General features: G+C 41.5%; 1 protein-coding gene across 1 annotated transcript in view; it reads right to left on the bottom strand.

The window, feature by feature from the left end:
• LOC117542614 (exostosin-1b-like) overlaps positions 1-26723 on the bottom strand; it is a 121656-nt gene that overhangs the window by 32105 nt on the left and 62828 nt on the right. The window contains 3 exon segments of the mRNA XM_034210395.1: positions 1137-1256; positions 3459-3566; positions 8401-8494. Coding sequence (XP_034066286.1) covers positions 1137-1256; positions 3459-3566; positions 8401-8494 — 322 coding nt within the window.

The following is a 26723-nucleotide window of genomic DNA, read 5'->3' as shown; positions in this document are numbered from 1 at the left end:
GTGATGACTAGTTTTTATAGTGGGACAAACATCAATCCGTCTTTTAACACTCATCGAGCTTTCGCCAAAAAACAGAAAGCAGCTTTGACCAATGCTGTTAAAGGTCACATGACATGCTTTTCCGGTTACTACCCGTCCCCTTGTGTGTTATGTAGCTTTTTATGCATGTAAACGGTCTGCAGAGACAAACCCTCAAAGTAAATCCTGTAGCGAGTAAAACTCTAACAAGACCTGTCTATGCTGCCCCAAAACGCCTCGTTGGAGATTTTCCATTTTTTTCTTCCTGGTCATAGTGACGTAACGCACACACACTCACTCAGCCTTATATTTTCTCAGTCACGGTACTCTGCGGAGCTTCGCCGGCACACACACTCACTCAGCCTTATCTTTACTCAGCCGCACACACACTCACAGCACAGTGTGCTCAGGCTGAGTTCCGCGGAGTCTCGCTGTCTCGCAGACACCACGCAGCAACCAGGAAACGGCACCAGTAATCCAGCTCACACTGTCCACTCCTCGAGCCTCAAAGGGCGGAGCAGCGAGCCCCGCCGCAACGTCCCGCCAACACGGCACCCAGACAGCATTCTCATCTGTTTGTCATTAACATTTTCATGTCATTTTCTGGTTGCTAACAAACGCCATTGTAACACATAAACACTGATGTTCCGCTGTAACGGTGGTGGACTCATCAGAACAGAGTGGGCGAGCTGACCAATCAGAGCACAGTGGGCTTATAGTCAGGAGCTCCAACAAGGCGTGTAGGACAGAGAGTGAATACACATACTATACAGAGATGCTGTATGAGAAACCAATGTGAGTTTGGAACATTGAACAATGTAAATCTATTCTAGTAGACCTCAACAATGGAATTATGATCAGTAGAAATGGCCATGACATGAGACCTTTAACATGTGCTGAAATGTCCTTTTTGCCCTCCGTAAATGGCACTGTCCAGCCTTTCATTCTGCTTGGTAAAAGACCAAAGAGATGCCTGAGAATAAAGTGATGCTACAGAGAGTCTGCTGAGGGACCGCATCCCTCTGAGAGAAAGATTGATGATGTGAGAGCAGAAGAGAAGAAGCAGAGAGGCCAGAGTGCGGGTGGTGGTTAGCAGCATGTGTGTCTTCAATCCTCACCTCCAGTGTGGTCTGCACTATCTTCTCCACGGAGGAGAAGTAGGCCTCCCAGAGGAACTGAGTCTGCTGGCGGAGGGAGAGGATCTTATCCTGGTGGATGGAGCGCACCGTGGTTGGGATCTGCAACAAAAAGACAGTAGTCAGTCAGCACTGTTGTGGGACCTCAACTGTGGGGACAGGAAGATTAAAACTGGTCCCAAAGATGCACTCAGGAAGTCCCCGTCAACAGATAAAGAACATTAAGAGTAGTATTACAACTATTTTCAAGCAATTAAGTTCAGTTCCAAATCTCAGGTGTTCTCAAAGCACTTCCAAACACAAGTCTGAAGCCGTTAAGGGAAAATCGAATTTCAGTCAATAAACTGCAAGACAGTACTAAAATGCTGACACAGCAACTCTGTGTATTGAGGATACCACAACGGGTGATGGAACACTTTAGGCGTGTCTATTTTTTTAATTTATTTGTCAACTTCAGTTTACAAGGTTAAGAAATGTACTTTTAAGCAAAACCTGTTTCACATCTCAAGTCATGTAAATCCGGATTTACAAAGTCCTAATATTTGTGACTTTTTGTGAAGAGAAGGTTTCTTACTTGGAGAAGTATAATTATTTGTTTTCTTGCAGTTAGAGGATCAATACACTGATACAAGTATCAGTGTATACACTGATACAAGTATCAGTGTATTGATCCCACTTTTAACTCTATGGTGAATTAGAATGTACTTCCATCAGTGCTTAGCATAGAAAATATACTGATAACAAAAAGGAAAACATAAATTCTTAGAGGCAATATCGACTATCCATATATCTATTTTTGTTTTCACACACAGTTTTTTCTAAATATTAAACAGGTTACATTTCTGTTACCTTTCAACAGCTGGCTTAAGCCTTATATTTAGCAAACTGATATCAGAGACGATATTTAACTGTATCTCTCCGGCCAAATAAAAAAATGTTGAACCTTTTCGTGAATGTAGCAGTCTTGTCCGCCAGGCCTTTTTAAATTCTTTAGTATAGGATCCAACACATTCTACTTTTAAATGTAGAATCCAGGGAATAAAAGCATTCACAGACACATATTAAAAGGAATAAAGCACACAACACAGGGGCTTTACAAAAAACCAACAGCTACAGCAACTATCAGTCATCAAACAGTATTTGGGAAGAAAAGCTAAAATGCTACAGCAGCCTTTGGTGAATGCTTTTGTACGTGTATTCAAATAGCTGTGAAGTTAAGTCCTTCTGTGACTTTATTTGTCATACTGAAGGGAGGATTATGGCATATAAATACTTTTTATATGCACTTTAGTAAATACTGCTATATCCTGCTTACTGGGAACATTTTAGTTGAAGAAGTGAATACACTTTATGTGTAGTATTTAACCCTTAAATGGTTTCTGTATCTAGGAGGATACATTGCCCAGATAGTTTATAAAACATGGATAATTACTATATACTTGTGTTTGGAAGCCTATACTCGGTAGATAATCAGATAGAAAGGTGTAATAACAGTGAAATATGGGTTCAATAACAGTGCAATATGGGTGGAAGACGGTTGGAATATTTGTGTAATAGGGAGGTAGCATGAGTGTAATTTGGGTTATTTAACATTTTATTACCCCTAAATGGGCAATGTATCTTACAAGATACAGAGTGTACGTTGGTAAAAAAGGTCACATTTAAAAATAAAAATAAATCATGAAATTCTTACGATGTGCTTTTTAAAAAGATCAGTTTGAATAGACAATAAATACTTTGAATGTACAGCAGATGTATCCAACATGAAAAGTGAAAAACATACATTTAAATATGTACTTTATGTTGTTTGCATCTCAGCCCATCGTATTTTTGTAAAACCCCATCCGTAAAATAGATAAATAGTACCAGGATGAGTCAGGCACATCACTGCACAAAGTTATAAAGCTCAATGTCAGACAATATTATCACACACTTCATTCAAATTAATATTTAATGAGCATATCATTACTTTTCTCCCCATGAAGTTGAAGCGATTCTATCTAAATCCATTCTCTTTTATTTATTTGCTCTCTCATAATAACAATGTGGGGTTTTGAGTGGCATTTCTAATCAGTCAAAGACTTGACATGCAGCTTGCATTTTGTTTTATCGTCAATCACTCCACAAGAAAACTAAATAAGCTGGATCCTGGGGAATTTAAGTGAAGAGCGTGTGCTCAGGATATCGACAGCAAGAAAAGTATTTTGTTTTCCGGTGTGGGGCTTGCTGCTGTTTCTCTGTCTGCTAACGTTTTCAGGTTTTAGTTTTCAGGAGCATGTGGGAGTGTTTTCTCCGGGCCGTTACCTGCAGCAGCAGCCTCTCGTCGCCGATCACTGCGGCTGTGTTCCAGTCGATGATCTCGGAGAAAGGCAGCTCCCAACCGTTACTCAGCATCACCGGCACACACGCAGCCTGACACACACAGAGAAAGAGGGAGAAGCTTGGACATGATCCTTTACAAACACAATCAGAGCTACGGCTTAAATGATGACTGCTTTGCTACATATTGATCTGGATTATTAAAGCTGTAATATGTGGCTCTTTTCATATAAAGGCTGCACTGTATTATAATTGATCCGCTTGTGTTTGTCTGTGATCCTTTGTGTTCATGCATTAATTCCCCATTTGGCAAAAATTGGATTTGATTTTCGAGCTTCTTTGGTGTCGTGTATATATCACATGAAATCACTATTGAGGCTCGTAGCAGGCGAGATGGGAAGTAGGAACAATGATACACGCAGCAGACGGCCCATTACTGTCTTTATTGATGTCAATGTTATGAGCTGCAGACTAGAGGCTGTTTCAGAGTAGAAATCACATCAATGTGCTTAACTAAACAAAAAGCAGCTGCCTCAAAATTGTCATACTAGAGATTCAATTATAAGTGTTAGCCCTAATTATATAAAACAAATATATATTACACATCATCACCCCTTAAAGTTGATATTGTGAATGTGTTGGTGTGTTTTTTCGCCATCTGACAAATGCAAGTCCCATATCTATTCTTCGTCCAGCAATTGTTTTATATAATGGGCAATAATTATTTGGGACATACTATATCTGGCTCTTTAACTCTTAAATGCTCAGCTCTGTTCACAAGCTAATCGCTAACTTTGCTGCTTCCCGCTGTAAACTATTGATAAGGTAGGTGGGTGGGAGTAGACAAAAACAATAAAGCAGCCTAAAGGGGCTACAACACTGAGTAGAGCTGAAGGGAAATGCAGTGACTTTTGATAATGCTATGTGGGTTCATCACTTTTAAGCGAACCCTATTTGCATTAGACAAAGTATTTTGACCCATTGGTCATAAAAGTGCAGCTTTGATTAAAAAAGAAGCCTTAAAGCACAGATATGAGCTCAAATGTAACTTAAACATGAATACATGGTTTCTGGGTTCTTATACATTCGAGATCAAATACAAGCTCATCACAATGCAGATAAGCAATCAGATAAACAGAAATGAGCTTGAACCTACAATCTAGATAAGCAAGCAGGCAGCCGGCATATGGTCACAGATAGTGAGGAATTCAATATAACAATGACTGATATGGATATGAAAAAAAACAGCAGCCATTTGTTGGAGAGCAGCTCACAAAGCCATTTGGATTCATACAAACCAGCCTACTGTAACAACAAGAACTCAAACAGGCACAAAACACTTTTTTTAAACTGTGGTTTAGATTATCTGTGTTTCTCTTTGATTTTGAATCACTTATGTGTCTGAAATTAAAAGAAATAAACCATATTCAGTGTTAGTCAGTGTATGGCCATTTTCTTTTTTAGATAGTTTCACCTGTTGATACATCTTACATACACATATTAAAATGGTAACTTCCCTTTCTGGAAATGTTATAACTCAAAGGAGGAGAGCATGAGTAATGACTTTGAGAGGAGAAAGGAGAAATCAAGAAGATCACAAGGCAGAAGAAAGTGGATAAATAGATGTTTTAAAAAAAAGATGAGAAGAGAGGAGGCAGTGAAGCTGAATGTGACCTTTGGCAAAGGAGTGGCAGAAGGATGGAGGGATGAGAGGAGAGGTGGAGGGAACAGCTGGTGTGTGTGTTTGTGTGTGAGTGTGTGCATGTGTGTGTTGGTGGTGGGAGTTTGACGTAATGACGGCCCTGTCACTCCCAGGTCATAAAGGTGTCAGCTAAACCAGAGCTGGCCCGCGGGCTCCGCTGCTGTCACGTCCACACACTCACACAACTCACACACAATCCCATGCATACAGATATACACACACACACACACACACACACACACACACACACACACACACACACACACACACACACACACACACACACACACAACACACACACACACACACACACACACACACACACCACACACACACACACACACACACACACACACACACACACACACACACACACACAACACACACACACACACACACACACACACACACACACACACACACACACACACACACACACACACACACACACACACACACACACACACACACACGACCTCTATTAGCAGTTGCTTTCTCATGCAAAGACTAAAGCCTGTAAATATTCTCCTTCCATCTTCCTGTGAGTCGATGGATCGAGAGAGTCATACAAATGTAGAAAGGAGAGGAGAGGGCATATTTCTCTCTTGAGTGAAGTGTGTGTGTGTGTGTGTGTGTGTGTGTGTGTGTGTGTGTGTGTGTGTGTGTGTGTGTGAGTGTGTGTATGTGTGTGTCTGTGTGTGTGTGTGAGAGTGTGTGTGTGGCAGCTGATAGTGAGATAAGCACACTTATGTGGCTGCACTCTGTGGACGGTAAGGAGAGGTAAAGGACAGTGCAGTGGTAATGCGGAAGAGTGTAAACATGGAGAGAGAAAAAGAGAGGTTTGTGAAGTGTGTAGATTTCAAAGGGTTTGAGTGAAGTGAAGGTAAATGCATTAATGGCAAAGGACTCTTGATGGGAAGAATGTACCTCCCTGGTTAGTATGACAGGTAAAGTCATACAGTCTGACAAGGTATAGCGACATTATGTGTAGCCATTTCCACTTAATGTACAATTAACTTCAACAGGCACAACAACCTGATGGGTTTTTCTTTGTAAAGCATTTTAATATTATGAAATCACTTGAACTATACCTAAAAAACAGAGCCAAAATATTTGGCATGTACAGTATGTGGGAACATTTGAATCATTTTGGCTAGCTCTCACTGCTAACACGCTAGCCAGCTGCGAACATGGCTAATCAGTCAAAATAGCTCCCAGAGTTTCTTTCTATTCTTCCTCTACATGGCCATTTACTTACCCCTGGCATTTTCTTACCAGTGAAGACATTATTTGTATTAAATAAAGTATTAGTTAAGAGTTCAGAAAAGCTTTACAAACTAGCGTACACGCGTGTTAGCTTGGTGGCTAATGGGACAATAATGTACGGGATAATACAGGATAAATCACAAAGTTTTATTGAACAGATATTTTATATAGCCTGGTGTGACCCTTCATTCTAACTGTTAATACTCTGAAGAGCAGTTTTTCAGAGGACAACAGGTTCTTGATTGTATTAAAACTAATCAAGAGCACTAACCATTTTATATAAGGTCTAATTATTTGAGCTTTTTAGGTGGATGAATACCTACAACATGATTTTTCGGTAGACTCATGGTAACTAAATATGTTTTCAAAGTTTATATTTTTCCTACCCTATCATTTTCTACGGAGCCCTGGAGGGTTCATAGAGAGAAAAATAAATAAAACGTGGCCACGTTTTACTTTCTCGTGCGCACGCTTTAGTAACTCGTGCGCACGAGTTACTAAAGCGTGCGCACGAGTTACTAAAGCGTGCGCACGAGTTAATAAAGCGTGCGCACGAGTTACTAAAGCGTGCGCACGAGTTAATAAAGCATGGCCTCGTTTTGTGTGTGTGTGTGTGGGGGGGGGGGCATTTGTTTATGATAGTATCGTTCGTTCCGGTGCACTCCGGCAGGACTATAGCACATCGAGATTAAGATTAAACACATTTCTTTCACTTGAGGAATACACTTAACTATGGGGAACCAGATTTGTTTAAAGTACTGTTCGTGGTAATTTGAAAACAAATGCCGGTGGTGTCGGATACACACGAACACGCACACAGAGCGGAGCTGAGCACACACACACACACACACATCATGCGCCCCGGTGACAGGACATCTCCTTCATAAAGCGAGGGGGAATACTCTGGTAGTTCAATGTGTGTATAGGTGTGTGTGGTTAAACGTAGCAGCCTCGATCTCTATTCAGCGGTTCTAATGAAGGGAAACGCAGTGAAGTAAACAGTAAAAGGCACAGCTCTTTGCAGCTGGTGCTGCTCTTCTCAGATTCTGCTGAGTTACACGTTACTGCCTCCAGTGCCCTGTACGACGAAGCCAGTTCAACAGACCCTGGACCTGAATATGTTCGATTTACCCGGCTTAACTGACCCTAACAAACGCGATGTCGATAAGCGGTCCTACGAAGCTGGTTATCAACTCAGTAAATCAACCAGGGTTTCTCTGTCCGGCTGAGAGCGCGTTCATGTGAAAGGGACGGGGTTAGCAACATTTGACCAATCACAAACATGGAGACGCGTGCTGACAGCGCAGCATCATACTTCATGAATGAATAGTGTAAATAGCCAATCCTGCTTCGTAGTACAGGCCACTGGTGCCGCTGAGATTTCATAAAGTGAAGGAGGTTTTCCTTCTATAAAACAGCTGTGGGCAGCAGATACTGTGAGTCACGGACAGGAATCCCTCAATTTAAATAAAACGAGGCCACGCTTTATTAACTCGTGCGCACACTTTAGTAACTCGTGCGCACGAGTTACTAAAGCGTGCGCACGAGAAAGTAAAACGTGGCCACGTTTTATTTATTTTTCTCTCTATGAACCCTCCAGGGCTCCGTAATTTTCAGACAACAAGTTGAAAGATTATCTGCAAATTCAATCCTGTTTTACAATGTACCTTTTAGTTAGAGGAAGGAAATCGCAGCAAATCTCCTCAGTGAAGGGTGTTTGTTTATATTTATTACACTATTAGTCTCACATAAAAGTTGGTAATGATTTAGAGATCCTTTATTACTGGAAGAAGCAGCAACATTAAAACAACAAATGCGAGTTGGTAAGGGATTCTATTTATTCCTGGTGATATTGCCGGTAGGCATGCATTTACAGAGTACAACAGTGCCTTCCCGTAATGAGATGTTGTGTGTAATAATGTCTGTTCATGTATGTGTGTGTGTGTTACTGCAAACTACCTGCAGCGCCTCGAGGAAGCGGAATGAGCCTAGGCGTCTGCCACGGGGCACCAAGCAGAAGGTGGAGTTGTGGAGCATCTCCTTGTAGTCGTACCTGCAGAGACACACACACACACACACACACGATGAGGTTACTGAGCAAGAACATGTTATTTATGGCAACATGCTCAAAAAATGTGTGTAATTACAGGAATACATGCATCACTGCTACCTGTTGTAATGAGCTATACAATTAGATCGTTTCTCATAGTTCAAAAACATTTTCAAGTTAAACACCGCTTGTGGGTTATGTCAGACATCAATCATGGAAAGACACTTTTACAGCAACATTATCAGCTTTTTTATGACATAAGTAGACAAATCAGGAAAACATTAAAATCCTGTTGAACATTTTCATTTTACAACCAGCCATTCCTGTGGTTTAAGCTTTGGTTGCTGTGAAACTCTACTGTTTCTGTTGTAATTGACTCAAAGGACAAGTCCGGTCTATTACAAGAAAACATGGGTTGAACGATAAGCAGTTACACGTCCTGTCAGACAATCTGTCAGGTTATCTAAACCCCTTTATTTAGAAGGTCAAAGCTGATAACAGTTTTACTAAACATGTGTCATAACTCCCTGACTGCAGCGTACTAGAACTGGTGCTAGGTCATAAATGGGTTCTATAAACCTCATTGTCTTATTTCAAGCAATGTCTAACTTCTTCCCAATGATGTGGCCGTATGCCCAAGCCACATCAATTACATTTGTGAGCGATGTTATTGTTACAAATAGAAATGACGGCAAAAAAATATGATCCGGATTTCATAAATCTCCCCCTTTTTGCTTGTTACACTTTCACTTAACAGCCCTTCCATACATAAACGTCATACCCACCCGCCTTCAATCTCCCCAACCATACGCTACTTTATACACCTCCTCTTTCTCACTTGCTGCCCTTCTCAATCCCTCTATCTCTTAAAGCAGGAGGTGGATGTTCCCTCTCCTCCCTCCCTCTCCCCCTCCATCCCTCTATCTCTCCAGTGAGGTGTGTCTTATTGCTCTCCAAACAGGGTGATCAACCCTGCCAGGGGTAATGAGCTGAGAGTGACACCTGCTACCACACAGCTGGCTCTCTCTGTGTGTGTGTGTGTGTGTGTGTGTTGTGTTGTGTTCAAAGAAATAGAAAGACTGAAATATGTGCCTCAGTCTGTATGTTTGCCTCTTTTCTATGGGTTTTGCCCGTTTACATTTTATAAATACAAGCAATGGTGCCATGTACGTACGTCTTAATAAAGTACTTACTTTCTTTTCCACTAAATACACTTTTACCAAGTAACTGAATGCCTCAATCTCATGGTTTTTTCTTTAGTTCTCCTTTCCCATCTTTATTTCTTCTTGCTTTCTCCCTCTCCGTCTTGCTTTCACCAAGTTTAGCCACAGCAATGGCTCCCTGTGTGGATTATCCTTCTCTATCTCACTCATACAGACACACAGAGCAAATACATGCCACCTAACAACTGAAGTGCCGGACCAGGAATTGCAAGGTTGTTGTGGTAAGTCTAATTATTAAGGTTAACTTCTTTTTTCAACAAAAGGTTCAGAAAATGCATTTTACTATAAAGAGATGGAAGAAAAAAGTGGAGAAGAAGATGAATGACATGCTTTGTTTGCATTAGGGTAAGAATGTCATGATTATTTTATATCCATTTATTTTAAAGGTTACCACACACACACACACACACACACACACACACACACACACACACACACACACACACACACACACACACACACACACACAACACACACACACACACACACACACACCACACACACACACACACACACACAACACACACACACACACACACACACACACACACACACACACACACACACACACACACACACACACACACACACACCACACACACACACACTTGGTGGTGATGCTGATTGCTGATGTTGCTGGCGGGATTCTTTAGCAGCGCTCTAATGAAGTGCAGGGGACATGACAGCCTGTTATAAAATCCCACCCTCTTTTACACCTACATGCATAACGTGCTGTGCAGCACATAACAGTTATTGTGGCGAAAACACATTTAGACAAACATACACACACACACAGGCAGGCAGACACACGCGGCGTGTACAAGCGACAGCTGCACGCCCTCACATTGACGTTCCGTCACCTGTCGATGGAGAAGCTATCTTAGCCCATATTTCCCACACCAGCTGGGTGCCTGGACGGTGTGTGTGTGTGTCTGTGCATGTGTGTGTGTGTGTGTTTCCACAAAACAGACAGGCATCTGATGGCAGTGAATATCAATGTGTGGATTTAACATGCAACAGCCCTTGGAAAACGTTTGTGTGTGTCAGATCTTCTGTAGGTCTAAGTTATCTGCAAATACTAATTACCTAATGTAATCTGTCATTAGCAGAACTTTTAAACTTTTAGTTTGTCTTTCAGGTTTTTTTTTTTATTCCCGAAAGTCGCTCCAGTTAATCTCCGTTTTATAAGATGCAATACACATGTGGCTGTTCTCTTTAAAAGGTGCCAGTACAACACTCCTACATGATTCACCTGCTGTGCATCTTCACCTTATCATGACATGATTTACTCTGAGCAGGGTAGAGATTTGAATTTTGGCGAGGAGGTTACAGGGAGATGCCAACATGATTTCTCTGCTGTTTAAACCCACATGTACCTCCCTTCTCCTCTCTCCTGCACCTTCCTGCTGGTTAACGCTGGGTCCAGAGGCCACAGCTTGCTTTTGCCATCTTTTCACCCTGTTTCTCTCCCTCTAATCTCCTCTCCTCATCTGTTCTGTCTAACAACAGCCATGCTTCGTTTTGTCCCTGTGACCTTGAGCAGGCAGAGGCAAACCACAGCGAGCTTGCGGGGTTTGATTGTGTGTATTTCAATCTTTACACTAAAACATGTGTACGATTCTCCATTGCATATGTGTGTTTATGAGAGACAGATGACACAATGAAAGCAGGGTATGAAGGAAACAAAGCAAGTGTGACAAAGGTAATGCGACAGCCTACTGGGAATGTGTCTTGCCATGTTTGGAGGGAACAAGTGTGCACTCAGAAGATATGAAGCAGACAGAAAACAAGGCTTTGTGTAATAAAGCGCAGGAAGTGACCTCTGTGTATGCACCCTGTCGTTTGGTATGCATACGAGTGTGTTGAGTGCACGCGTCAGCATGTCCAACAACTGTGAAGCAGTTTAGAAACACTTCAACGCAAGCCCTAACCGGCAACGTACTACATGGTTACCGTGGCAACCTGCCATTAAGGCCTTCACTTGCGGCAACTTAATTACATGGGATGGCGCTACATTCACACAGACAAGAAGGTCAGGGGGTGGAAGAGCAGGAGGATGGATACTGTATTATTTTATAAACACACTATCTAGTTAATGCTCTCTTTGTCAAGCTGATCCTTCAGTCAGTAAGTATCAATAATAATAATGAATGTTGCTAAATCTGTCAAGTTTTCCACTCTAGAGTAAAACAAATGAAGTTCACAAAGATAACAGAGGCAGACAAGCCATATTGAGGATTAAACAAGACATTGGTCTTTTGATGCAAGAAGAAATCAAAGCAAGCTTCTCATTTGTGGACAAACGGTCTCTGAGCTTTGCCATCTTAACGCGTTTGTCAGCTGTGGCTAGCTAGCAAAATAAATGTTATTCCATGAGTTTGCTCCAAAATTATCATAAATTCACTTTTTAATGTATCCTTCAGAGGCCCCATCATTTAGTACCTCTCCTGTGACATTACAAACCTATACACTACAGAAAAAGGGAAAAAAGCACAATAGGGCCCCTTTAATACTGAACGATGTACGAGGTGTCATACATATGCAACTGATGACTACACAAAAAACGACTCAAGCAGGCTAAAATGTTAATGATGCATGTGGAAGACATGAAAATAAGGAGCCCCATTGTTCTTGTATTGCAGGATAGTAGAGTCTATTTGCAGATTACATTAGAGCACAAAAGCAAGGAGCACAATGCAAATAAGCCTTGGGCTGTATTGTGTTATCCCAACTTTCACTTACTGTGCTGTCTGAGCTGTTGTTTACTTTTAAATAAATCAAATCAAAACACACTGAAAAGATTCAAAAGTGCTATGATTTCCTGTGAAATGTAGTGTAGTACACATATAAAGCACATTAAATGAAGTAAGGTATCTGAAAACTGCCCTAACTTGAGTTAATGTAACAACTTTAGTTAACTTAAGTCAAGCCCAGATTCCCAAAGGTGTGTACTTGGTGGTCTGCCATCTGGACTTTCTGGTGCTGTGTGGGCATCCAGCAGTCGCCTGAACATGAAGCCTGAGGGTGATGAAAACACAAAACCACAACCAGCCTGCGAGTCTTCCAGGGAGCAGAGAATAAGAGATCCAATGTACTTATTGCGGCTGTTGTTACATTAGCCTCCTGGACCTCTCTCCTGTCTCGCTTTCTTTAATTTCTTTGTCTTCCAAAGTGGGTTTTGGTACGTGTGTGTCTGCAACAGTGTGTGAAAGAATGGGTGTCTGGAGGTCTGCTGAAGTATTTTTGTACTGCATTGTAGCCAGGTTTGTAGTGTGTGTGTGCTCATGAGATCTTGTTACTGAAAAACAGCCCTCTAGTAAATTATTAATTTATGATGAAGAACGCTCTAATTTCCTCTCACTGTGTCCTTCTGCACATGAAAGTGAACTGCACAATGTAGAGGAGGAACATCAAAGATTATATACAAGTTATTTATCATTATGAATGTCATGGCACAGATGTGCTAATTCGTCTAGTTAATAACTCCTGAAAAAAGACTAAGGACAGATTCCAGCAGTAATTAAACAGGAGCCTCGTCCTCCTCATAAACACACCAGTGTCTAAGTTGAAGCATATTGTTGCGTGTGTTCCCATGAGAGGAGGACAGATGTGCAGGCTAACCGAGCTTCTGGGTAATACAAAAAAGGCGGCATCTCTGGCTCCTGACTAACAGAGATAGTGTGTTTGGTGAGGGGGAGAATGTGTGTGTTGTATCCACATATGCTCCAATGTGTGTGTTTGAGGATGATAAGATGTGTGCGCACATGCGTATAGCGACAGATATGAGCTTGAAAGAGAAATCAGTAGTGTGTGACAGGAATGTGTGTCCCATAACTTTCCGCCCTCTCTTCTTATTCCCCCTGCAGCTATGTGGGGAAACTTGTCCGTATGTGTGCATCCAGATGCGTGCCTGTCCATTTTTGTCCCATCTTCCTCCTCCTACGTAGCCATAACGCCCGCTGTACACACTGCATCTAATTCATTAGCCTAATTAGCGCTCATTAGCCAGCTTATGCTAGTTCCAATTAGCTTTCTAGCATGGAATGACCCAGAGGTCCGCCGCCAGTGGCGGTTCTAGACCAATTTGACTGGGGGGGGGCCAGGCTGGGGCCAGTTATTTTCTGAGGGGGGCACAATAAAAGCAGGACGACAAAGACAGTATGAAGTAATTGCGCATAAGAAGAAGAAGGGTGCTATGGGGTAGCTTGACGTTTCACAGAGGGGGCTCAAACATATAGGGTTTCCCATTAGCTCAAACATGTAGGGTTTCCCACACGCACATACACGGTGTACCCGCGACTGTTACAATGAAGGTATTATTGGGTGTAGTAGAGGGTAGGGCTGCTCGATTATGGCAAAAATCATAATCACGATTATTTTGGTCAATAATTGATATCACGATTATTAAATACGATTATTCATTGACTTTGAAAACATCCATTTATTGAACTTTAAAACAAATACAAATAATAATTTGAACAGTATCTTTTTAACTGTTGATAACCCTGAACGTATAATTCAACTGAAAAACCAATACAAAAATAAATAAAATAAATGATACATTTATATCTACATTTAAATAAATAATATCAAAATAATAAATACCAATATACAAGATCAACAAATATTTTGGAGCACACTTCAACAAGCTACTAGACATATATAAATATGATAAATAAATGAGACTAAAATAAATTAGATCAAATATGTTGCAGTGCACTGGCACAACCTAGCAAAGCAAAATAATCGTTTTTTTCGATTATGTTGTTTTTGTAATTGTGGCAGGCCAAAATCGCAATTGTGATTAAAATACGATTAATTGCACAGCCCTAACAGTGTACCCGCGACTGTTACAATGAAGGCTCGATAATCAGCTCACGGCATATAGGTGTAAGCAGAGGTAAAGTGGGTGGACCTAACATCCCCTAGGGGGGTCCGGTTTGATTTTTTTTTAAATATTGAACTTAAAAGCATCAATCTGGTGCACTTTGAGAGCAACATTAAGAGATCTATGGATACATCTCTGCATATGAAACAGAACTGTAAGCAGATTTTCTTTTTTTTAATGAATATTTTACAAATCACTCCCCTTTTAAACTGTATTCTTGTTTTACTGTCATAGTATTTCATACCTGTTTTTCATTTATTCTCTTATTTTTGTATAACTATAATGCACATGACATGTGAAACACAGCTGAGTGCATGTGAAGAAAACGATGTCATGGCGGCTGGTTTGATGGGTAGAACTTGCCACATCTAAAGAGTTACACGTTAAATGTAGCAGCTGAAAAGACAGCACAGCAGTTACAAGCACATGAAGGACAACTACTGGAGCTTTAATGTGCATTGGATGAAAGCGTCCACATATGGCGAGGTATATTTTAACGTGACTGTATAGCTTAACTGCTATCGCAGACGACACTGCTTCAAGTGAATTTGTAGACTTGTCAGCCTTAAAATACATCCTCTGTAATTTAACCTTTATTTGACTGGCAAAAAAAAGAAAAATGTTTTTAAGAGTGTCCTAGGCTGTTTCAAAGAGTTCCCAACTTGCAGAATGACAGAAATAATGAAAATAAGACTCATAAGTTAGGTTAACAAATACAAAATCGTGTTAAGAAATCACCAATATTAAAAATGTTGAAAATCACTCCCTGAAATTAAGCCAATAAAGACAAGCTGAGAGCAGTGTGAGCCATCAGACAATACATTAATAAAGCACACACATCTAGATTGTAATACCCTATAACAATATTAGCCAGATGAAAGTGCATTACAGAGAGACAGCTGTTGTCACAGGTGTGGCAGCTCACTAAGCAAACGGAGGACGCATCGGGGACCGGACCGCGCAGGCCACACACCAACATCGGTCATCTGCATAAGTGGAAGAATGTGTTCCTGCACATGCTGGTTTCATCATTGAGAGTGCGAAATAATCAGCAAAAACAGATGACAACCTCTTTGAGTGTCCAAAATAACAATATTGATCCCCGCGGATGGAGCATAATGAAGTGTTGATGATCGTGTGTGATGTTGTGACTTTGATCGTGAGCTTTCACAGACAGTTGTATGCATAATAAGTTGGAAAAGTAAAACAAGTGTTGGCTAGAGACTCTTCTGAGAGGTATTCTGATATCAGGTATGAACCCAAGACCATCTTGACTGGATTTCAGCGGAACACGGATTTATCTGTGTATAACATTTGAACAAGAGTTTAATATGACAGGTCTTTCCGCCCCGTCAAGAACAATTTATTGAGGGGAATTGCTGACTGATAGGTCCGTGGTAATATCTCTGTTATTCTTTTTTCTCCCCTTTCTAGCTCCCTTCACTCTTACCCCTACGTGAATACATTTCAATCACAAATAACAACCCTGGAAATGTTTTCAGGGACAAATACACCCCTTTCAGTTTCAAAACTAAGAATCAAAAGCTCTATTACATTATGAAAATCTGCACAGCTTGACACAGGCCCTGGTGACCTGCAGCCTTCACAGCTAACGTATATTAAATCTCCTCAAGCTGCCAATAAATGAACCATACTCGTCGGATATTGCCTGGAAAGTCCCAGCTCAGTGTTGCAGCTTGAATTCAAAAGTAACTGACTTTAAGGAATTTCTGAGATGTCACGCTAGTTTGCATAGCTGCGCTAGATCCATATTACTATTCAAATGAGTGCTGGGAAGTTTAGCTGCAGGTGGTGGGAATGAACCACATAAGCCTAAACAAAAAACATGTCCACACAGAAGGCTCATATACATGCAGAGTCACACTCGGTACTCTCGCGCAAACTTCTGAATCAGTTGGATTCAGCGGCCTGTCCTCTCCCTGCAGCTACCCATTCCCCCCTCACACGTGTAAAGCCTGAATATTTTACAAATACCCCGATAACAAGAAGTCTCCCTGCCGCGACACTAATTCAATATGACGGCTTTATCCTTGCAATCTTTTCAATTTGTCCTCTCAGATTTTTCCCACTGCCAACAGATGGAGGCAATTTTTCAGTTACATTTAGTGTCTGCACAGTAGTCAGAGTTCCAAACTGCTCACACACACACATTTCTCCAGAGGATGGAAGTGAGGTCGATTTCAAACTAGGCGACACCTATTCCAAACATGTTTCTAAGAATATTTGGGGGATTTGTTATCATGGGCATCTAGAATCACGCTTCACCCCACACACACACACACACACACCAAGTCAGTGATTGGCGCCTTGCAGATGAGGGGTCCGGACTCCGTGGATGTTCACTGAATACCAGCTGTGCCTCTCTCTGCACTTCCAGATGGCTCTCGGGAGGACTCACTGTGCTTGTTACTTGGCGTGTGTGTGTGTGTGTGTGTGTGTGTGTGTTTGTTCATGTGTGTAGATCCATACGTGTGAGATGGTCTCAGATTTAGACATGTCAGCACATGCTCTGCGGCGGCCTCTTTTTTTAAACACTGACACATTTTGTCATGAGAGCCACTGAAACGAGGAGCGCAGAGGAGGCCGGAGTTACCCCTCTCCTTTCATCTGACTGACACACACACCCCCCAGCAACAGTCTCACAAACACACATGCAGCGTTAATATGCATACACTGCACACACACTAACCCCCCCCCCCCCTTATTTTCAAAGCCCCACCGACCATTATCGGGGTCCCATCTGCCGGCAAAGACCATTTCCACTCTCATCCAATAGGTGAGTAGAGACTTAATCGCCTCTAATTTCTTGTCTGCAAACACACTAATGTATTCCCTCTGAAGACTCCTCTAAATCTAAATAAAAACCCGGTCGTGTAGCCACCTGGGTCCCTCAGCACTGTGAAGAGTGCTATGAACCTGCATCCAGCGCCATGACTACCACAGTAAATGGGTGGATGTGATGGTGAGATGCACTGTCGTCAGTTAAGATAGCACCCTTTGAAATGTCAGCTTTGCAGAGAATTTGGAAAAGCAGGCTTCTCTCCAAATAGTTATTTTGAAAAAGGCTTTAGAGTTGCCAGGGTCCAGAGACTTGAGCTGCTGCAACAGGGTAGGATACTTCAACTCACTCTTAACAAAATTGGAAAAAAAGACATCACAGCGACTAGAATGGGGAAGTTTCATGCGTTTCTGATTTATATGCAAATCTATCTATCAAGTTGGAAAGTCATATTTAAGTGGCTCTACGGTTCCAGAGAACCACTTTTTCACAGGACTCATGTGCCAGTGTGATTTTTATAAATGCGCGGTGGAATGAAACTGTGTTATGACTCTATTTCCGTTATAATTCTTGTTCATTCTTCAAATTTCTATCCATCTCTCACACACAGACCTCATACGCTCTCATTTGAGAGTGCGTTTGACATTGGCGTCAGACTATGTCAGCACCGCAGCCCGCTGGAGAGCAGCATGATGTCTGAGACAGTCATTGCTCCCAGGGTGTGTGTGAGAGAAAGAGAGGAAGTACAGCTGTCAATCACGAGCAGAGAGGCGAGCAAAGCGATACGCTACCTAGTGGGTTCATCAGTGCCATGTGTCAGTCACACCCTGAGATCACATTGATTGTCTGTCGGCACCCATTGGAGTGCGTGTGCGTGAGTCTGTAATACATGTGTGAGAAAATGATAGTGAAGAGGGCAAATTTGGCCTTGAGAGAAGTATCACGGGGAGTGGGATACAAAGGACAAGGAAAATAATGAGAGAAAAGGACGAAACGTCCGCCATGATGCAATTATGATTCAATTTAAAATCCTGCATCAATTATGCAAACACATTCAAGAGTCATGTCAAATATTGATAGGCTCTTCAACTTCTCCAACTGTATTCATTAAGGAGCCAACATGTAACCTGGACTCTCTCATTAATCATGGATAGATGTCAGCTGGAGGTCTGCATTCAAATTCAGCCAGCACTCCCAAACCTCTGCAGCAAGGCTACTATATGTAGGTGTGTGTGTGTGTGTGTGTCCATATGTCTGTTTTTCTGTATGTGAGTTGCTATATAGCTGTTGTCAGCGTTAACCCTTCACGTTGGAGTGTGTGCACGGCTGTAGTTAGTATAGGTAGAGCTGCGGTGTTAAGTTAAATATGGTGGAAAATTGCGCACGGATGCTATATTGGTAGGAAAATGATCAATGTATCAGCCATGCTAGAGCTGTAGCTTTCTAAATTGAAGTCGGCCTATTACTTTTGCATGCTAACGTGCAACAAACCAGTAAGCAGGTAAACAAAGACACCTGCAAGGCCACAGGATGATAGCATTGTCATTGTGACAAAGTTATCGTAGTAATGTTAGCATTTAGCTTGTGGCACTGCTCTGAAGTAAAGCCACACAAAGTTGCTAGCATGATGGTTTTGATTTAGAAAAGTTTTCCATTCTAAGTTTTACAGAGTTTAGATGTCTGATGGTGATATATAAGTGTATTTTTTATATATATATATATATTTTGTTGATTTGTTATAAAAAGGTAAAGGGAATAAAATATGAATGCAGTTTTTTTGCAGCACAGAAACACTAATAAAATGATCACATCGACACTGCGTTATCCCTCTTTTGTGTGTGTGTGTGTGTGTGTGTGTGTGTGTGTGTCTGTTCTGTCTATCTGCATTCCTTTGTATCTGTGGGATGTCACCCTGGGGAACGGTTCCTTCAGCTACAAGCGCTCCATCTCAGTCATATGACACACACCTCTCAAGGGCTAACCTGCTCTCATGACTATGAATTTAGGCTCCAAAGCTGGGTGGGGTCACAGTGAACAGCTCAAAGGTTACTCCGGTCCCCACCCTGAGTAACAAAAGGAGGAATAAGCCTTTCAGCGAGGCTCGCGGAGGCTGAGATTCAGTCTGACTGGGGGAGCATGCAGAGTTTGGATGATCGTGTTGGGAGTTATATCAGTGCATTTGTGTGTGCATATACCTTTACTTTATTATATACAGCTTATGTCTCTGTCTGAGTGCAAAGGGGTGAGAGTTCATGCTCATGTCAGACCACATATGTCTGTGTGTGTTGTAACTGTGATGATGAACCCATAGTGCAAACCTACTGCAGGCTTCCCCCGGAGCACTGCACTTGGCTGGTTGGTGTGTGTGTGTGTGTGTGTGTGTACAGGGAACAGCTGTTCTCCAGTGCTACATGGAGAGGTCAGGAGGAGACACGGACGAGCTACAGCTGTGGCCCCGGGGCTTGTGGGAACTGTGGCTTGAACAGCATGGGAGAGGAGGAGGCGGCGAGAGGGAGGATGAGAGAGATGCAGAAGGGTTGAGATTTAAAAGGGAAAGACAGATTTACAAGATGAGACCAAATGAAGCTGCAACTAATAAAAGAAACGAGCACATGAGCCACGACAAGAGGAAGTATTGAGGAGATGACGCAAGAAAACCAGACGTCCCTTCAGTCCTCTGGGTCTCCAAAAGCCACAGAGGCCAGGGGGCGACGTGGATGGCGGCGTGTTTTCGCCACAAGGTCTTCGCGGAGAGACGCGGGATGAGGAGCTGATCCAGACTCATCAACCACAGCCACTTGGCATTCTGCATAAAGCCCTGATGTTTAAGAAAATTAATCACGGTTTTTGCGCTCGTAAACAAGTTCACTTTCCTGGTAGAGAATTGTCACGCTGGCCTAAGATGGCAGAGCAACGCCAATAAATACCCACTGTTGGAGATAATGCTTATTTTGGGACAGTACATAATGGGATGAGTCTGAGAAACCACTTTATATTTTCGCACAGACAATCATGAGCTGCGGTTGAGAGCAGAGGCCCTGCTCCAACAGAGAGAAGGGGGGAGGGGGTGACAGTGAAAACTAATAAGCCCTGTGTATCGGGAGAGAAATTGGCTCATCTCTCTGAGGCACCAAGAAAAACTATCGGGGCTGTTGTATTTCCAAGAACAAAAAAAAAGGCCGCCTCATCTATGCTGAAACCCAACACTAAATCCCTGCTGCCTGACAGATTCGGCGAAAGAATAATATCTCCAGCAAGTATAATATTTGCAGCCTGCATTATGGAAGCATATGAAGGAATAGAATAAGAGATGGAACTAGGCCAAAAGCCAATTTATGGGACAAAGATGTTCAAGGTGGTCCTCCCTGACATCCTCTCACTAGCAAGCCTCAATTAAACAATGCCGCTCTGTGAGGTAACGGAACCTAAAATCATTAAAAGTCTGCGAAGATTAAAAGTAGACGAATGCGAGGAAACCGAGGAAAGAAAGAGAAGAGAGGAAAGGAGGTGAGTTCTCAGATATGAATGTTTGAGGTGACCTTCATGGAAATATCTTTGAGCTTTCGATCTTAAGTGTACTCTCTAGATGTGAAAGGTAACGCAATGAATCCTTCTCTATAAGGTGTGTATATGACCTGCTGTTCAGAGGCGGTGTTGGTCGGGGTGTTAGATTCAATAAACGGTATCCTAGCAACATGCTGTGACATATCAGAGGGTATATTTCCTGACAAACTGATTGCCACATGTTCAGTATGTAATATCCTGTATGTGATGGGAGCTGTGGGTCAAACAGGAACATGTTAGGTCTAAGTGGGGCTTTACTCAGATCTTTATACAGCGGAGGGTGATGCATGTGAGGAGGCTGTTGATCTCCCTGCTATCTCATATCTGTATGCAATGTCAAATCCGTGGCCTGTCTGTTGTCAGCATGGCTCTGCACCAGTGCCAGATAGATGTTATCTTATTGTGCCAGGGAGTCGACAAGTTCTAGGAAGCCAACTCGTTTTTTTAGAATAAGAAAAAGCTACTTAAACAGGATTAACAAGGGTTCCCTGTTGGGACATTGGGATAGTGTTTTGATTGGCAAATGAAATGACAGTGCGTATTGTACAACTTAATGCTTTTTCTGTGAGGTAGTGTGAGTGCCGGATCAAATCATAAAATGGCACAGCTAAATTAAATCACACAAGCTCATGAAAAAGGGAAGTTGAATTTTAAGAGACCTATTAAGTACTTGTGAAACGTTTATATTCTATCCCGGTGTCATTACTGACTACAGATCATGCTGCATCTCAGTTTAGGGTTGCAACTGATGTTTATTTGACTTGCCATTCAATTTCCCAATTATTCGAATGATTATTGGTCAACATATTTCAGAAAATAGTGAAACACTGCCATTGCAATTACTGAAAACCCCAAGGCGACAACTTCAAATTGCGTTTTGTGTTCGACCAAAAATCTACACCCAAAGAGTTTCAATGTAGTATCTAAAAAGAGAATTCTCACAAGTTAGAAGCTTGAACTGGAGAATATTTTTCAGATTGTAAACTACTATTTATCTGTTGGTTTTTCTCTAATATCTTGTCTTGCCAAGCCACAACCCAAAGATATTCATTTTTTCTTACAGAAAAATAGTTTTGATTGGATTTTGGTCAGAAACTATGCCGTCATAAAGGATTGTGTGAATGAGCCCAACCACAGGTCATGCAGTGCAAACCTGTCATTAAATGGTGATAAAAACACATCCAATAACTTCAAGATATCTGATTACTATCGCAGTCCTCTTGTCCTTATCTTTCGCAAAACTCAACAGCTTTTCGACTGGAGAGAAAAGTTCATGTATTTTTTAACAAAAGCAGCATTCTAATCAAAAGCCCTCTTTTCTAATATAATATGAATGAAGCAAGAACGAACATGAAGAGGCAGTTCTTGGAGAGAATCACTGGAGGTTTAACGATACATGCTGCAGTACGTTGGAGCATTGGGACATTCCTCCCTGATCTCTCGACTCCTCTGAATGCTGTCTTATTATAGCTGCCTGTCTCTGGGTATCTTTCGCAGGATGACTAGTTCTTCTCTGAGACTGCCTTTATACAAATCTGTCTCCTGGGGGATGAGATGAGGACAACAGAAACAAAAAAAGAGACTGGGAACGTTTTGACAGCGATGTAAAGATACGCCAAGTCCAAAAAAACCTTCAAAGTTCAGAAGAAACTAACCTGTTGTCTTATTTCTAATCTTACACATGGCATTCACAAGAGAAGAGCACTTGAGGATTAATGGTTTCTTGCTACAATCTGGATACCGGACAAATGTTAATGTGAGGTGTAAAAGCGGGGCCTCAGTCTCTAACGCATTTCTGCAGTGCATTGGAGCAGAGAGCCAGCCCTCTCCTCTTGTACCTGTAACAGAGGGATATTGTTGCAGCAGAACCCTGACTTGGGTTACCCAGCATTCCTGCTTCTTCATTTCAAAGACAGAAAACTTAAAAAGGTAAGGTGAGGCGGGATAGGGAGAAGACAAATAGGTGCAAAATAAAAAGGTGCAGAAAGGAGAGGAGAATATATTAGCAATATATTACCAATTACTGGTGACTTTCTCAACTCGCATGTTTAGCAGATCAAGCAATAATCAACACCTTACTTCTCAGGCACACACTTATCTTAAATTCAACAATAGGTGTCTTTTCCTAGGTGAACTCTGATTTGACTCGATGAGAGATTGTCATCTTCAATCCCAGCATGTCATTCGGTTTGTGTGCACACTTTGTACTTCCTGAAAGTCATAACGCTCACACCACTGCGGTGCATTAACCATCCGCGACATGAAACCTCTGCCTGGGGAACACGTCAGAAACACTCACACACACTTACACTAAAACAGTTTAACACCTTTTAGACTCACTTAGCTCAGGCTATCATTTCCATAATCTGCACATGCGTGGGATTGCGTGTCTAAATTTGAAACAGCAATCATTTCATGAACACAAATCGCTGTATTTTGTACATTCACACATTTGCCTCTGATATACAGAGAAACGTTTTTTCCACCATTTAGTCCCACAGTAATGGATTTACCTCCAACTGATAGTCCAATTACAAGAGCAATAAGTGGTAATGGTAAAGCTAATCATTACAACGGCATCATGGTTTAAAACCACTAGCTAGGACACGGTGCTTGATTTTCTCCATCAACAGCGCTGTGCCATTACAACAAACACATAAACCGGGTATTACAACAACACCTGCATCTATACTCATCACTCTTTGACAAAATATCTACCTCTCTCTTTTTATGTATTTAAAAAAAAATCTGTACTCATTATAAAATCAACTCAAACCTTCATTATTGATTTTCTTGGCTACTAGTGGGCAACAAAACAAGCCCATAAACACAATACGGACACTTGAAAGCCCAATATGGCTGGCCTGTTAACACATCCAAGGTGAGAGTCTTCGCAGAGCATCACCTGTTATATTACACACATTAATTGTATCTATTGCTAATAGGGTTAGCTATTCATCAAACCTTGTTTTAGGCATGCTACAATGTTTTTATTCCAGCAATGGGCAATCACTGTCTGTCTCTATAAAATAGTTTCCTTTTAACTGGCGGGGCCCGCCTTTCCTGAGTAGACTCAGGAAATGATGCATAAAGGCAGAACGGAAAAAATCAGAGCATGCAATATAACTTCATATTCATTTGCGTTGCGATTCAGATATGTTGGTATTAAATTAAATTATATATTGATATCATGTAGCATGTAAATATTCCAGGGTCTCTTAAGTCATTTCTATTTCCTTTTTCCCTAGGCTTCGGTACAGCTGTGGTTACAGACTTTTTCTCTATACGTGTAAACAAAGAAAATACATGTACAATGTTTTGTCCTGATGTAAAACACCTTAGGCAGAAGTAATTAGTAGAGTTAGAGAGATTAAGCCTTTGAGCATGTACAACTAAAGAAAATACAAATGAAACAAAAGATGATACAGCACTATACAAATGAATGCAATAACAAAGCGAGACATTTAATTAATAATTGAATAATCTGTAGTATCATTGTCTGATATCAATAAACAACAAAGCTTTAGCTAATTACACGTCCGAAAAGGGGTCGGAAGAAGTTTACACTTATTTAATCTGACCCCTTCTCCCAAAATCTAAATTATTAACATCTTAATAGATGTTAACATACAATATAAATGTATACTTATAATCTTGAATAATATAATCATTAATATCATATATATCAACATATACAGGCAAGTTAGGAGAATGGTCTCTATATATTTATATATATATGTACACATACAAATACATACATACACAAATTCATAAATAGAATACAAAATAAGAATATAAACAGTTATGGTTTAGCAATCCCTGTACCTTGTGAGAATTGTGTCTTTATACCTCTTTTTGAATAGTTTGATGTCTGGACATCCCTTTAGCTCCTCACTCAAATTGTTCCAGATCTTCACCCCACAAACAGAAACACAACAACTTCTCTTTGTTGTGTAACATTAGTGAGTATAAATGAACCACGTAAATAATAATTCCCTCGTCTTTCATTGAACATTATCTGAATATTCCCAGGTCATTGAACTTGGAATTCAACAAGATCAGACAGTTTTAATAATTTTAGCTTTGACAATAATGGGTTTGTATGATCCCTATAGAATAAATAGGGATTGTGTTGTAGCTTTAAAATTACTGCCCCAAACCTCTGCACAGTAACTTAAATAAGGTCAAACCAATGAACAGTAAGGAATGTAGAGGGGATTATGATCAATAATCAGTTGTGTCTTGTTTAATATTGCAATACTTCTTGAGACATTGGAATGAATATGTTTTATGTGTGGTTTCCAGCTCAGTTTCTCATCAATTGTGATTCCAAAGAATTTATTTTCTTTAACTCTCTCAATGTAAATCCCATCTATCTTAATGGATGTTTGTGTATTGCTATTTCCAAATATGATTAATGTTGTTTTATTCAAGTTTAATGATAACGTATTACTGTTTAGCCATAACTTTAGTTTGCATATTTCAGCTGTGGTCATCAATGGGGCCTGGATTTCTCTGGCTCACCTCTCATCCTCAATGTTAACTGGGTCATCCGACACACACACACACACACACACACACACACACACACACACACACACACACACACACACACACACACACACACACACACACACACACACACACACACACACACACACACCACACACACACACACACACACACACACACACACACACACACACACACACACACACACACACACACACCACACACACACACACACACACACACACACACACACACACACACACACACACACACACACACACACACACACACACACACACACACACACACACACACACACACACACACCACACAACACACACACACACACACACACACACACACACACACACACACACACACACACACACACACACACACACACACACACACACACACACACAACCTCCAGTTGAAGTAGTTCAAAGAAGGCCAATAAAACATTTACAACGTGGTAAAGCCTTTTTTCTCTCCCCCCCTTCACTCTCAATCTGCTTCTCTGGCTTGTTTTGCATCGTTCCTTCTCTCTCAGTATTCTGCCTCTGATTCTCTCTGCTCTTACGAGTCTTGACATCTCTCCGAGACTCGTCCGTTTCTCTCGGCGAATGACCCTGGGTTAAACACATTTAATTAGCGCTCACAGGATCTACACGCCCCCTCCTACTGGCAGCTTAGAGACGAGCCCCTTGGACTAACCAGCTCGTGCAGTGTGTGTGTGTGTGTGTGTGTGTGTGTGTGTGCTTAACAAGTTGCACTACTACAGTGGTAGTCAGATATCGCATGGGCACATACACACTACCCTCAGGCTTGATAATTACGATGGTGCGAGCCAAGGTCTTGTGGTGCTGAAAAACAAACGCACAGTTTGGGGAAGACCATCAGACCAACTCTCAACCTTAAGGCTTTCTACTTCCTCACATTACACCGAGCCACAGTGGAGCCACTTGCTTTGAAACATGCTGCTTCTGCGCTACACACAGCAAGATGTCTTACCCAGCGTGGGTCAGTATACACACACGCATATGGTGGTCTTTCATGTTTTTGACAGTGAGAGTGAGCAGTTATCTGGAGAGGCCCATTCAGTATGCTTACAGAGAATACTCAAAGACGTGCCCGGCTGCACGTTAATGAACTGAAAACTGTTCGGTGATACGGACTACAAAGGTCCGTGTAGGAGTAGGAGAGCACGATAGAGCAGGTCAGAGCACAAGGGTTCAATGAAACATA

The sequence above is a fragment of the Gymnodraco acuticeps genome, unplaced genomic scaffold (genome assembly GCF_902827175.1).
Source record: "Gymnodraco acuticeps unplaced genomic scaffold, fGymAcu1.1, whole genome shotgun sequence".
NCBI lineage: Eukaryota > Metazoa > Chordata > Actinopteri > Perciformes > Bathydraconidae > Gymnodraco > Gymnodraco acuticeps.
Note: the sequence above shows the minus strand (reverse complement) of the source record. Positions and strands in the feature narration are given on the sequence as shown.